Source organism: Brienomyrus brachyistius, chromosome 7 (genome assembly GCF_023856365.1).
Source record: "Brienomyrus brachyistius isolate T26 chromosome 7, BBRACH_0.4, whole genome shotgun sequence".
In the NCBI taxonomy this organism is placed as follows: Eukaryota; Metazoa; Chordata; class Actinopteri; order Osteoglossiformes; family Mormyridae; genus Brienomyrus; species Brienomyrus brachyistius.
In genome coordinates this window covers 5,513,889-5,526,582 of record NC_064539.1, presented here as the reverse complement: position 1 = coordinate 5,526,582, position 12,694 = coordinate 5,513,889, and the positions used below count along the sequence as shown (strand labels likewise).

At 43.1% G+C, this 12,694-nt stretch overlaps 1 protein-coding gene across 4 annotated transcripts; it reads right to left on the bottom strand.

Annotated features, from left to right (window-relative positions):
* Positions 1–1,297: 1,297 nt before the first annotated feature.
* On the bottom strand, positions 1,298–12,637 carry fam78ab (family with sequence similarity 78 member Ab). 4 transcript variants are annotated; one of them, XM_049020506.1, is made up of 3 exons: positions 11,136–12,637; positions 10,744–11,047; positions 1,298–5,708 (listed from the first exon to the last, which is right to left on the bottom strand). In XM_049020506.1, exons 2-3 carry the CDS (start codon positions 11,004–11,006, stop codon positions 5,183–5,185), a joined length of 789 nt encoding a protein of 262 aa, XP_048876463.1. In that variant the 5' UTR covers positions 11,007–11,047; positions 11,136–12,637; the 3' UTR covers positions 1,298–5,182. The 4 variants fall into 4 exon arrangements, with proteins under 4 accessions (XP_048876463.1, XP_048876464.1, XP_048876465.1 ...); XM_049020507.1 differs by having other exon boundaries at positions 10,744–11,043; XM_049020508.1 differs by having other exon boundaries at positions 11,192–12,637.
* Positions 12,638–12,694: the final 57 nt, after the last annotated feature.

Sequence of the window (12,694 nt, the reverse complement as noted above, 5' to 3'; positions counted from 1 at the left end):
TCCTTCTTTCAAGTTGTGATTGAACATTGCTAAACACTACAGTATTAATCTAACCTTAAACCCTTAATCTTAGGCATTCCATGTACCATATTAAATGAAAATTGAGGGACCAACGTACTCCGGACTGTTTCTTCATCACAACCTCTTGATTTGTTCTTTTCTTAACACGTGCCTTAGTGATCTGTAATTACTTCTGTTCCTTGCGTCAGGCAGCTGAGGTGTTCGAGAAACACATCCATCTTTTTTTGGTTTTGCAAAAGTATCACTTATCACACATCTGCGTGCAAAGGTACATCCTCCCCCACCCACACATGAAACGTACTCATTTCCGTCACACCTACAAAGAACCCGAAGTATTTCTGACAGCTGCGCGCACTGCAACCTCCAATAACCGACACCAATTTACTTTGATCTCGTGGCTCAGATCTGCTAGTTTCCATGAAGGTCGTACTCCAGTCTGGACTATTATGACCAGTCCTTGTTCGATATTAACTTCCTGTGTCCCCAGCATTCACAGAGTAATGCTGAGTCCTTCGAGTTGCCTTCTCATTGTGTCCAACTGCATCCGGCCGTCAGTTCCTGCCAACATTCGGGATGCAATTTATCATGTCTTTCTGTGAGCCCTGGCAAGGTAACATCAAAATGACAGCTTTGGCCCTTAATATCCTTTTATTTTGACGGTCAGTGACGGTCCCACCCCCAATTTTGTGGTCTGAACTCTGTGCTGTCACCTTGCCGCGAGAACACATTCAGCCACCCCTTGACCGACCAGGGTGACCAAAATGAGGAAAAGGTCCTCAACGCTCAGCAAATGAGGTCACTTGTCTGCTCTGGGAAAGTAATGTGCACCAAATGTACAGTAAACGGCCCGCTAAGGTTGATTGAGGAGCATGAAAATTTTTACAGCTAGCCTAGCATAATGTTGCAGCATGTTCTTATTTTCAAAATTGACCAGCTGGCTTGAAGTGAAAGCAAGCTGATCTTCACATGGTCTGAAGAACAAAATGGAGTCAGAACACCTGATCACATGACTACAAGGTTTCTGATCACTAAGCAAACGTTCGACACAACCAGTTTGGCTGGGTGTTACTTTGCCACCTGGACAATGGCCAGTAACTCAGGGTTCCAGTTACAGATCATGTCATGATTATGACAGGTGCTGCCGGTATCAAAAGCACACTTAGGACATCTGAATGACAAACTGTAAGTGATATGTGTCCAAGGGGACGATTATCAGTGAAAAACAAAAATTATTCCCGTATACTTGGTAACGCCAAAGAGAAACCATCTAGCTGCATCTTTTTATTCATAAAAATTTTTATTTTATTTTTTTGTCCATTTTCACAGTTTCATATATCCCAGAATAATTCTATTTTCAAGTATCAATGTCAATGACAAAAAAAAATGTCCTTTTTAATCAATTCAACATAGGGAAACAAAAATTGCAATAACAGAAAATAACGATGCCACTATTTCTGTTTTATTGTTATTCATTTGTCCTGTTACTAATTGCCACTATGCAGATAAATCCTCGACAAAATATAAACGTCAAACTTGTCCAAAAAAAAAATGTGCTTCATACACGTAAATCTACCAGAACAGAAGAGCAGAGGACAAAAGTAAGCAGGGCTGGGATTCTTAGCTGTAGAATGTGTGTTTTTGCAGAGGTAGGGAGAGTCAACATGAAACGACTGCTGCAACATCCAGGTATGTCTCAGGGGTGACTTTCACAGCCTGGACCATGGGAGACTGAGCTGGTGCTGGTCTTCACCATAGGGTAGAGAATTAGAAGTTAATAGAAGGGTTGTTCCGCCCTACCCTCCCCCTCCTCCAGAAAGACTTCCTGAACTGGGGCAAGTGCTTGGTTACGTAGTGGCCTGGTGGTGCCTCGGGATCCCCCGGCTAGCTGCGTTAACTGTGCAGTGCTCTTTCGTACGTTTCTGAATGGAAAACTGGCAAGACGTCGTCAAGAGTGTCGGGGTAAGTGCTCATGTCTCCCGAGTCGGGCTTGGCGCTCTCCCCGCGACGTGGTGCTGTGAGGACTCGGCGGTCACCACCATCGCGAGGGACGTCCTACCTCGGGAGATCAAAGGTAGGGTGTGTGAGAATCAGGAGAGCACTCCGCGTGGGCCAGCACTGTGGCAGCCCGACAGTGTGCAAACATGGCGATACTGAACATCCCGGCAGGCCGGGCCCTCCTTTCAGAAAGACCCCCTCTCTGATGCCCTCTCTGGATCTAGTTCTACTGCTCTGAACCGTGTCATAGGCTATGCAATAGTCTGGCGTGTCGTTATCCAAAAAAGAGACCTAACCAGGGTAATTCCTTCACAGACAGAAACTTTTACAACAAATACTTGTCCGGTAATCTCGGAGAGCCCTTAAAACAGAGGCCTGCATGAACCAGGTAACTTTCTCCTCTGTAATTGGCATAAATCTGCAGTATATTAAAAGCACTATCTCACCATGTCCCCCCACTCAACACCCCAACACCAGTTTCACTAACGAGTAACAGCCCTCCTTCTACATTTGCATCATTACTGCATGGCCACATTGATGCCAGGAACCACTAATGAAAGATGAGGAGATTTCATCACATCAAGTCCATAAAGTGAAAGCAAGCCTCACCCCCAGCCCCTCTGGGACACACGTTTGATCTGCTTCGGCCCCTTTGTGCTTTTTGCGTCAGCTCAATCTTTGGACATCGGTGTTTCCAAACAGATTTGGACCCTGATGGACGTCGCACCTATCACATAATACACAGACGGATGTCACATTTGTTTGTAAAGGTGACGTGTCTGGCAGCTGCTGGCATCTCTGGCTGTACTGACAACTTCAAGCGAAGCGCGCCTGAGCTCAGCGTGTCCGTCTCCGGTTTGTGCGAGGAGAAAAGCTCTACGATCCACATTATAGTAGGAGCCAGAAATAAACACGTCTGTCGGATTTTAAGGCTGAATTAACTTGTCAGCTTCTTTCCCTCTCAGATGAGGGGGGAGAAGGGAAAACACTTTCTAATAACAATTTAATCATATTTGGTATGGATGGTTTCACAATGTTGACTCAAACACAATTTGCGAATAAAAAATACTATTAAGAAGTAATTGTCTTGGGGTTTGACTGACAACTCTGTGCACACCTGTCAGAGAGCATGTGCCTGGCTACAGCTATGATTAAGAAGCCGTCAAAAACACATGGAGTATACAGTCGGATGAAGACTGAAGTAGACAAAGCAGGGCTTATCAGACACCAGACTAGTTCGACTATCAGCAGCCTTTTTTTTCAGAAATCCAGTCAGTCAGAATTGCTAGCTATTTATGACGCTAACAGCTTGATGCTAACGGTACATACGCGTCTCCGTTTTTGCTGTCCTTCTAGCCTAGCAGCTCTGCTCAGCTCGGATTGAGACCGAACAGCAAGACCCGATGACACTTCTCAAAGGCCAGCAGAATCAAAGGCAGCGTAATCTGATGAGTTTCAGGCAAATATACTGCTTCCCTCTAACGGTAAGACCTCATTCCGGTGACGTCTTCGTGTGAGTGCCAAACTTCCTTCCTCTCCCGCAACTGTTTCTTTTTTGGGAGATAAAGAAAAATGTATTTTTATTCAAATTAACACACTCTTCCCCTTTTCCAGCTGAAATTTAGTCTGAGAACACATGGCTTAGGTGTGGTATATCCTGGCCGTCATCTCCCAAGCAATTTGATTAATAGATAGAGATAATAAAAACACAAAACAAAATGCAAATATTGTACAGGGAGCGGCTACAGTCAGGCTTGAGACGGCCACGTGGCGCCTGATCGCTTGCCTGTTTGCTTGTCCTTGCATCAAGCACCATCCTAACAAACTGCAGCGATCTAATTAAATGGAAAGGGGGGGGGGTGTGGAAGGTATAAAACGCTGTTCACATTCCCCAGCCTTCAGAAGCTGCAGAGGTTCTAAAAGTGAGAATGATTTATTTTAATGACGCTTCTCAAAGTGCTGCTCCACTGCTGGAGTTATGAAATGTTTTCATTAAGCCTTCCCGCAGACTCCTGGCATACACATCTGATTGCTTATTAATATCGGTATCGATTGGGCAGGCCGGTCATCTCTGCTTAAAGCCAAAGAGGTGGAGGCAGGCAGGTTGGCCAGGAGGACAGGTGAACGGCTCACTGGTACGGACTGAACTGGAAGACTCTTATGCGAAGGCGGGATTGACCACAAAAAGCCAAGTAACTTGCAGGACCACGTCAGGACGTTTGGCTTAGAAAGAAAGGTCTGAGACTAATCGATAGATCTTTGGCTGCTCCTGCCACTTGACTTGATAGATATTATAGTCATGTACCACAGTCTAGTCTGCACCAGGTTCTGAATTTTCTGTTACACATAATTTAAACACAGGGACGTAGCTGCAAATTCTGGCCCCCTTGATAAAACCCCCACAGTAGGATTCGGGCCCCAGTAAAATGCTGGACCTCCTGAATCTGCCAGAGTGTCCATGCCCCTCCGACACCCTTGCTTATATGTGTCTGTCTGTTGCATAACGTCTATGTCTGGTTTGCCTGAACTGGTTCTTGAGTCCGCGGTTATTTCAGGGTAAGAGGTATTCTCATGGGTTTGGGCACGTTCCCTGCTGGCAAGCGCGGCCCCCGTTCTCCGCATCCTAAACTGTTCGCACCTCAGGCATCAAGAACGAAAATGGCGGGAAAAACGGGAAGCTTATCGGTTAAGGCAGTAATCTCTGGGTGAAAAGCGATGCGAACTTAAGGCAGTGTGGGTGGATGACTCATGCGGCAAATGAAAGTGTAACCATGAACAGCATTACCTTCCATGCACCGTGTTCAGTCCTTATTTTACTGAGCACAATGCCCCCGTTACAAAAAAATAAAAAAATGTGTATATATATATATAAAAAATATTCCTTTCACTCCATAAATAAACAGGTAAAAGTTGAATACAGAAGGTGTGACCTTGGGTGTTTGTTTCCAACATGTACATTAATCACGCAAGAATAATGTTCCCAATGAAAAGCAAGTCAAAAAATGCAAGGTTTCTTTTTTCTTTTTTGCAGTGACTTGAGCACAGTGATACCCGACCCTCTTTAAAGGTAGAAAGGTTGCATTAACTTCCATTGCGAAAATCAAAATTTCCCCCATCCTATTTCAAGTCTTTATTGTTCTTCGAAAAGTACCATGGGTCACCATGGTCAATATTTGGGTGGGATGACCACTATGGGTTCCCCAACACTTGGTCGCCACATAAGAACTTGAGCATCGTTAGCGTTGGGTTTGACCATGGCGTTGGTCGGGATGGGCTCATTCTTGCCAAGGATCTGTGGCTGCTCTTGTAAGACGGGCTCCATCAGCGTGGCCCGTTGGCCCAGAGGCTTGTCCGGGTCGATCACTATGTGAAGCTGCATCCTCCAGCGCACTGTCTGTAGCACCAGGGTCTCACCCGAACTCTGATTGATGGCCACTAGCCACGTGGTGAAGCTCTGGTCCCGCCAGATGCTACTCAGCAGCGGCAGGTTGCTGTCGCTCACCGGCACACCCCAGGTCACGCTCGGATAGAAGTTGTCGTTCATGCTAACAGAGAACTTTGTATCCTTCTTGGTGGGCCCCACGATGATGCACGTCTCCGTGGTGTTTCCGTACCAGGGGTAGTTCACTCCATCCGAATCGCTTATCGCCTGGATTTTTCCGTCCCTTAGGTCCGGGAGCTCCCAACTTGACCTAATCAGCAAAACAGCAAAGTGATTAAAGTTGATTAAGGAACATCAAGATTCTTGACAGGACGATGGCAGCCAAGTAACATCAAAGGGCTGTCCTGGAATATCTCCAGTCCTTCAGTTACCTTTGTTAAAAAAAAATGAAAGTTAAGGTTGTACAATCAGGACAGTCACCAGGGGATCGAGTGGTAGAGCACAGCAGTGACACTGGACCTGTGATGTCCATGTCAGCCTGGTCTGACCCTGAGGAGAGGCCTGTAAGCCAACAGCACGTTGTGGGATGCCGGCCATCACTGACAAGAACGTTTCAAAAAACGGCACTGACTGAAACAAGAGTGCATTTCAAAAACCCCTGCCTGCCTGCCTGCCTATTGATTTGCTTGCTGGAGGAAGGAGGGGAGGTGACCTTTCTCCCAGAACCTGAGCATCAGCAGAAAGCAGCTTCTGCAAAGCGTCTCGCCAGGAATGACATGATATGCGTGCGTGGATGTCTATTGGAAGGAAGATAGATTACAATCTCAGGGATAAGAAGAAGCTTGTTGTGGAACTGGGTACACTTTGAGCTCTGTATAATGTGTGTCAGTTGAGGCATGTCGATTATTGGAGTATCAGTGGTGGGATAAATAACAAGAAATGTCTTAGAGTCTAATCTCTAAGAAAAGTCTCAGTGTTCCTTAAGCTCATGACAACACAGGATCTCAGTTGCTTGGTTTTGAATATTAGCCATTAACCATTGCCACTTGATTTCATACAGGAAGGTAAGTCAGGTGAAGATTGCGATCGCTGAACTCAAGTCAAAACATTCTTCAAAGAATCTGTGAAATCTCACTACCCTGAACCTGCATAAATGACATCAGTTTTGACTTTCGTTTAAGTCCTGCGTTTTTCACCTCCCGTTGGTACGTCTTCCCCTGGGCATCTTTCATAAGAGTACCAATGATAGACTGATGTCCTGGATAAAATATCCCACTGTGGCCCTTTCCCTTCTGGCCGCTGTCATTGGGTGGGGGCTACACAGTGGTGGTGGTTGAAGTGGCTGCCCATTGTTCTGCAGAGCGCTCTGGGTATCTTGAAGGGCGCTATATAAATGTAGCAGTCATTGTCCTGAGCAGGATAGACCAGTGGTTCTAAACCTCCAATCAACCCAGCAGCTAAAATAATATTATAAAACAATTCACCAAAACAAAAGAGACTCATGGCACATCTCAGTGATTAACTGACTTCAAATGGTTTGTCCCTTGTATGTCTTTAGAAAGCTTTACTAGAACTATATTTAAACAGGACTGACTTCTGTGTCTTCACAGTTTTTATATTTGACCCTCAAGGCCCTGATCGGTCACACGTACCTTTACATCTCTTCAAAGCCTCACTTCAAAAACTATGAGAGATGCTTTTTTCATCAACACCAAGCTGGTCATTTTATTTACTTGGGAGTCTTTAAATCTTCTCCTTGGTATTTGTAGTTTTGGGATAATGAAATAAGAAAAGAAAAAGTCCGCATGCAACTGTGCGTTTTGCTGTCGTAAGACAGATGGCTGCTTAGTTGCCCATGCAATACATAACACCCCCATCCCGCTTTTACTGCTAGGAGAATCATCAGGGAGCCATTGCAAGAAATTAACAGGTATGCATTTAGAAGATGCAGCGTTTGATTTCTGTACAGCGTCTAATGAGCTGTAGGAGTTGCCAAGTAATTATCGAAGTAATACCACAGCGCTGCGTGTGGAACAAGATGCAGATCAAAAAAATATCCCCCTTCTCATTCCCCTCTCCTATTTTTTTATGGAAACTTGACCTTGCATTGTTTTTGTGATCTTGTTATACACGTTTAAGGATTCACTTCCCTGGTTCTTTGAGCACAACTGTTCTGTCTTCACACTTGCCAAATGACACAAAGGGAAGAAAGGTGGCAGATTCACCCCTAGCACTAGGATGGGGCAAAAACAATCTCTCTGTGGGGTCTGAGATTTTATTCTTGGCTAGATACATTTTCATAGCCAGCTCCCTTTACAATATATGTATGATGTTCTAGCAGTTGCTCCTGCAGTCCCTGGAGTCATATTGTCACCGTAGAGCTTATGAAAAAGCAGCAGTAATTTAAGTTAAATAAACTGTGACTTTTGTACTGTAACTATTATTAGTTTAAAATGCTTGGGAGTCGTCCAAAAACGCATCTAAAGCCACTGATCTGCAGCTGATTAATCGTGAGAATGTTTGAATGTTTCATAAAAATACTATATGTGGGTCACTTTCGTTTCAAATGCCAGGAGACATGAGTACTTCAGGACATACCAGGAAGTAGCGGCATTGGGTGGCTCTTTTGCTCATGTCTGTCTCAAAGCAAACAAACCCAAGTGCCCTTTCGATAATTAGTTTCAATGACGCTGGGCAGAGATGTATTTGGGAAGCACGGTGATGTTTCACCGCTTCCTGTTTCCCACGCTGCATCTGTAGACTCACCCAGATCCGTTTCCCCTGCTACCTTCATTCAGTTTTTATAACTAAACCTTCGCCAGGTTTAAACAATTTTAAAACACGCTACCTTTGTTTGGGGACCCAGCAAAGAGAAAAACAATAAAATTGATTCTAACTAAACTCAGCGCTGTGGTTAAGTGCCATTTTCATACATTAGTCGAAAGTAGCATCTTTTTGGGTCGTAGCCATGGCAACGGAGACCACGTCCACGTATAATTGGTTTAGGAAACTGAAGGGAAACTGGCGTATTTGTTTAATGGCGCCAGGGATTTTTTGTGTGCATTCTGGTGTGTGTCTTAGAAAAATATACATCCAGCGCTCCTTAACTTGAGAGGGTGTGCGATTCCCCCCCCCCCCCCCCAACCCAACCTGCTCCTAGCAATACAGTCTGACTGGTGCTTAGATGCACACGACGTTTAGAACAATAGATCGTGGCCGTGCAGCAAAACTCAAGGTCTCCGCCGGTCCCAGTGGGGCTGGCAGGGATGCCGGTGACATTCCTAATGCCATCAGCAGCACTGGCCGGCTCTGCTGTTTCACTGACTTTGCTGATCAAGCTGCAATCCTGACTGGCTCAGTGTATCAGGGAGGGAAAGAAGAACTCTAATTGTTTCAGGCCAGTCGCTGAACCTGATGATTTGCAGCCGTATTTTTAGATTATTTACAATCACGCTTTCATCCAGGAGGGACCAAACTTCAAATTTCAAGAGCTAAAAAGACGTGCTTCATTACTACAACTGTCCTTTGGCCTGTGCAGTGTCTGGCCTGCAGTGATTACGTAATCGTCTTTGTGACAAAGTATGAGGCTTTTTTTTTTTTTTTTTAACTCATCTCAAATCCAACCTATTCATCAACTCCAGTGTTGTGATGTGATTAACGCTGGTTCTGTACAGGAACCAGCTTTCTCCTGCGCACCACCATTATGTTCACCTTTCTGTCAGGCCAAAAGTTAAACAATGCTCTCCGCAGACAAGAAGCTCCTGTATGGTTCAGAAAAGCCAGTTAACCGGGAGCCTGGATTCTAGGATGCAAAGATAGTCCTGGATCTATGTTTTGGTAATGACATGGTTTCCATTAAATTGCCATTCTGTCCAGCTTGCAGGTCTAGTACACCCGGGCATCCACATCAAAACAACTCCTGAAGCAGACAGGAGGGGCCTATATCACACAGTATTTGTAATCTATGATGTACAGCCCTCTGAAGTTGCAGACAGATAAAGCGATTTGGCCTGTTAAACAACAGCTCCTCTCACCATGTTTTTTAAAAAGACATTTCTGGAAAATTCACTCGGAGCATTCCCCATTAGAAAGCGGCTGTTCTCAAATTCAGTTTACTTTCATACACATATACCATTGAACTATTATTAATGGCAGTATATGTTAACATTTATGTTAATCATTTAGGCACTCAAATATCTCATTACATCTTTCAGCACGACCTACGATTCAATACATCACAGGCTCGGAGACCAGTATTATATTTAATAGGTACTTAAGATATTTCTATTCGTGGGAAGCAATTGACTTTTATAAGCGAAGTATCTTTTGAATAAGTTGTATGTTAGTGATTAGCTTTTTTATCTATAAAGCTTGACTGTAACATTTCAAGAATAGAATAAGTGAAATAGTGGACACTAACCAATGTTCACCTTGCACAGAAACAAAAATTAATGTGGGCAGCCCAAAATATTAGCCTCATTGCCACTCTAGATTGGATTGGGATGGATGGATGGATGGATGGATAGATGGAAGGATGGAAGGAAGGAAACGGGGGTCGCTTTACTTATAATGTTCCGTGTCGATATTATTATCCATCCCTAACTGGGAACTGACCCCGAGGTCTAGTAGACTGTTGACATGCTAGAGTTAGCACCTCTGTAATGAACCAGAAATATCCCCATATCCCAGTGTGCCCAACCAGGGAGCAAAGGGCGATTTGAGATATCAGTTGGCCTTGAGATATCTGAATCTACAATGTTTCTGAGTGTGTTTTCAAAATAACAAATGAGGTTTTCACACAAAGATGTACACAATGAGTACACAAAACGAAAAACATGTCTCTGTTGGTTATTGTAGTCTTAATGAGGTATAGAACATATTTTATGCTTTTTAGTGCAGATTTCGTGAACTTCGCAATTAAGACAATTTGAATAACAGTTGGGTGCTCAGTAAGTTCTACCCAAAATAAATAAGGAAAGTAACCTCAACAAGACTTTTTTTTCGTCCCGAGATTAATATTGTAGTGCAACAAAGGAAACGACAGTGCAACGTTATCACGATTGCTGATATCACAGATAGCACTAAGTATGTCTCGTATAGTCTGAAATGTGTTGTATAAATCCCTGTTAGATTGCCGTTTTAATTCTATTAATGACTTTACAGAGATTAACCACTTAAAAAGAACATAACAAATGAAGAGTATTAAGAGTAAAAAAGTTGCATGGTAATATAAATACCGGCTCTTTTTATACATGAAGTGCAAACAGTTACATTTTATCTATAAAAACAGAATGATTATTAAATAGTAATAAACAGGCGTAAATATAACAATAATTCACACTTACATTCCCTTCGTCCCGTAGTTGTTGTAGAATTCCATGTGATTGCAGGCTTGAATCCAACCCACAGTCCAAGTCTCTTTACCAGCCACGGGCGGCACCAGCACCCGGGCTGATGCTCGAAAGTGCGGTGTCCGGTATCGCAGAACCACGCCAGAGGACTCGTCGATGCTGGTGGGATTGGAATCGATGGAAGAATTCACTTCGAGCACGATGATACTTTCGCGGAAACTCTTGGGCTTACATCTAATACTCTGGATACAGCCCATCGCATTAAATATAAATAAAATCCACAAGAACGTCTTGCTGTCTGCAGGGGAAAGAAGCATTTAAGTTGTAAAAAATATACTTGTCTTTAAAAAAATAAATTAAATACATAAAAATCTATCCAAACTCACACAAGATAGAACTATTGGCAATTAGATTTTTTTTTTTTAAGTAGCTGTTTTTACACGTTAAAATGCGCGGTCGTCGTCTTCGGAAAGGTTGCGCATCCCAGATGATTCTCTTTGTGTTTTTTCATGATTTTTCAGTTAAACGGACCGAAAGATGAACATCCGCATGCTTTCCGCTTCTTTACTTGCTTGTGCTGTACACCAGAAAGCTCTGATGCAAGTTTCTTTTCCGTTTCAAGTGGCTTCCTCCATCAGTTGCAGTAGGTCTTCAGCCTATCACCTGACTTGCACGCAGGCTTGCAGACTCGATGCTTTTTTGGGTTTATAATGTTTAACATGCACTTTGCTAACATGCACCTCGCAGTTATCTATTTTTGTATTGCTACAAAGCAAAATTAACTTATTGTGGCGTATACATAAATAACCGAAATCCAGCGTAAGGTTCCGGCAGAACACTGAGCCGTCTATCCAACTAATTTTGTTTTAATTAATAATCACCGAGAAACGGATCATTTCACGTTTGGTGGTAAACGCGGGTTATTCTTCTGGCACGTAATCTACTCACTAATAATAGTTTACATGTCATTTTAAATATATCACAATCAGACTGATGACATTTGAGCGTACTTTAAAAATGCCGTCCACCACCCTAATGTCGTGTTTCGCCAGAATGAGAACCTAAACATCAAACGCACAAAACACAAATCTTTATACCTTAACAAAAACACTAGTTATATTCATATTGTTTACAGCATTAAAAATAAGCTGTCATAACATATAATGTGGCCGTCGCTATTTGAATTATAAAAAAGTTCTAAATTCCTGCATGTTCAACACTGCAACATCCACCAAACAGATGCATAGGCCTTAGCTGAATTCTTTTATGATGGAACGCTCTACTTCATAAAAAAACAGCATTAGTTAATAGCATGATCGGTAGTTTAAATGGCATCTCTCCACAAGGTCCTGCTTTATAGGGTCCAACGAAAGGGCTAAACAGTGAAACAGGCAATGTACACTTGCTCTGTAAATTCTGCAGTCGCATTTGTTTGTAAATAAATAAAAGATACAGAACAGTTGTCCGCTGAATTAGGCTGAGTATAAATAGAGTAAATTTAGTTCACCAAACTATTCAGTCCGAAACGCGTGTACTAAGGGACATCAGAGCAATTACGTTATCATCCCGATCTTTAAAGAAACGGACGTCTTCTTGTCTTCTTGCAATGAATTATAATATCCTGTCAAGCTGCCATAAACTTAAATGTATTTCACGATACAACACTGCAATATCCAAAGGCAAGCAGGTCAACTTTCCCCTCTCTGTTTGTATCTATTTCCTGCAAAAAATTAATTGAAATGAGGAGTCTGGTGTTGTTGAGAAATTTCTGGTCGGCAGTCCATATTTCTTCTTGCATCTAAACAGCATTTCATAGACGAATGCCGAACAGTCCTTCATTCCACTGCCGGAGTCCCATCGCAGCTACAGCAGGTTCCCTCTTCTGTAAGTGTATATCGGATACTGGAGCTGCAGCTCTTTTATTCAATTAGCTTTGAAGCGACAC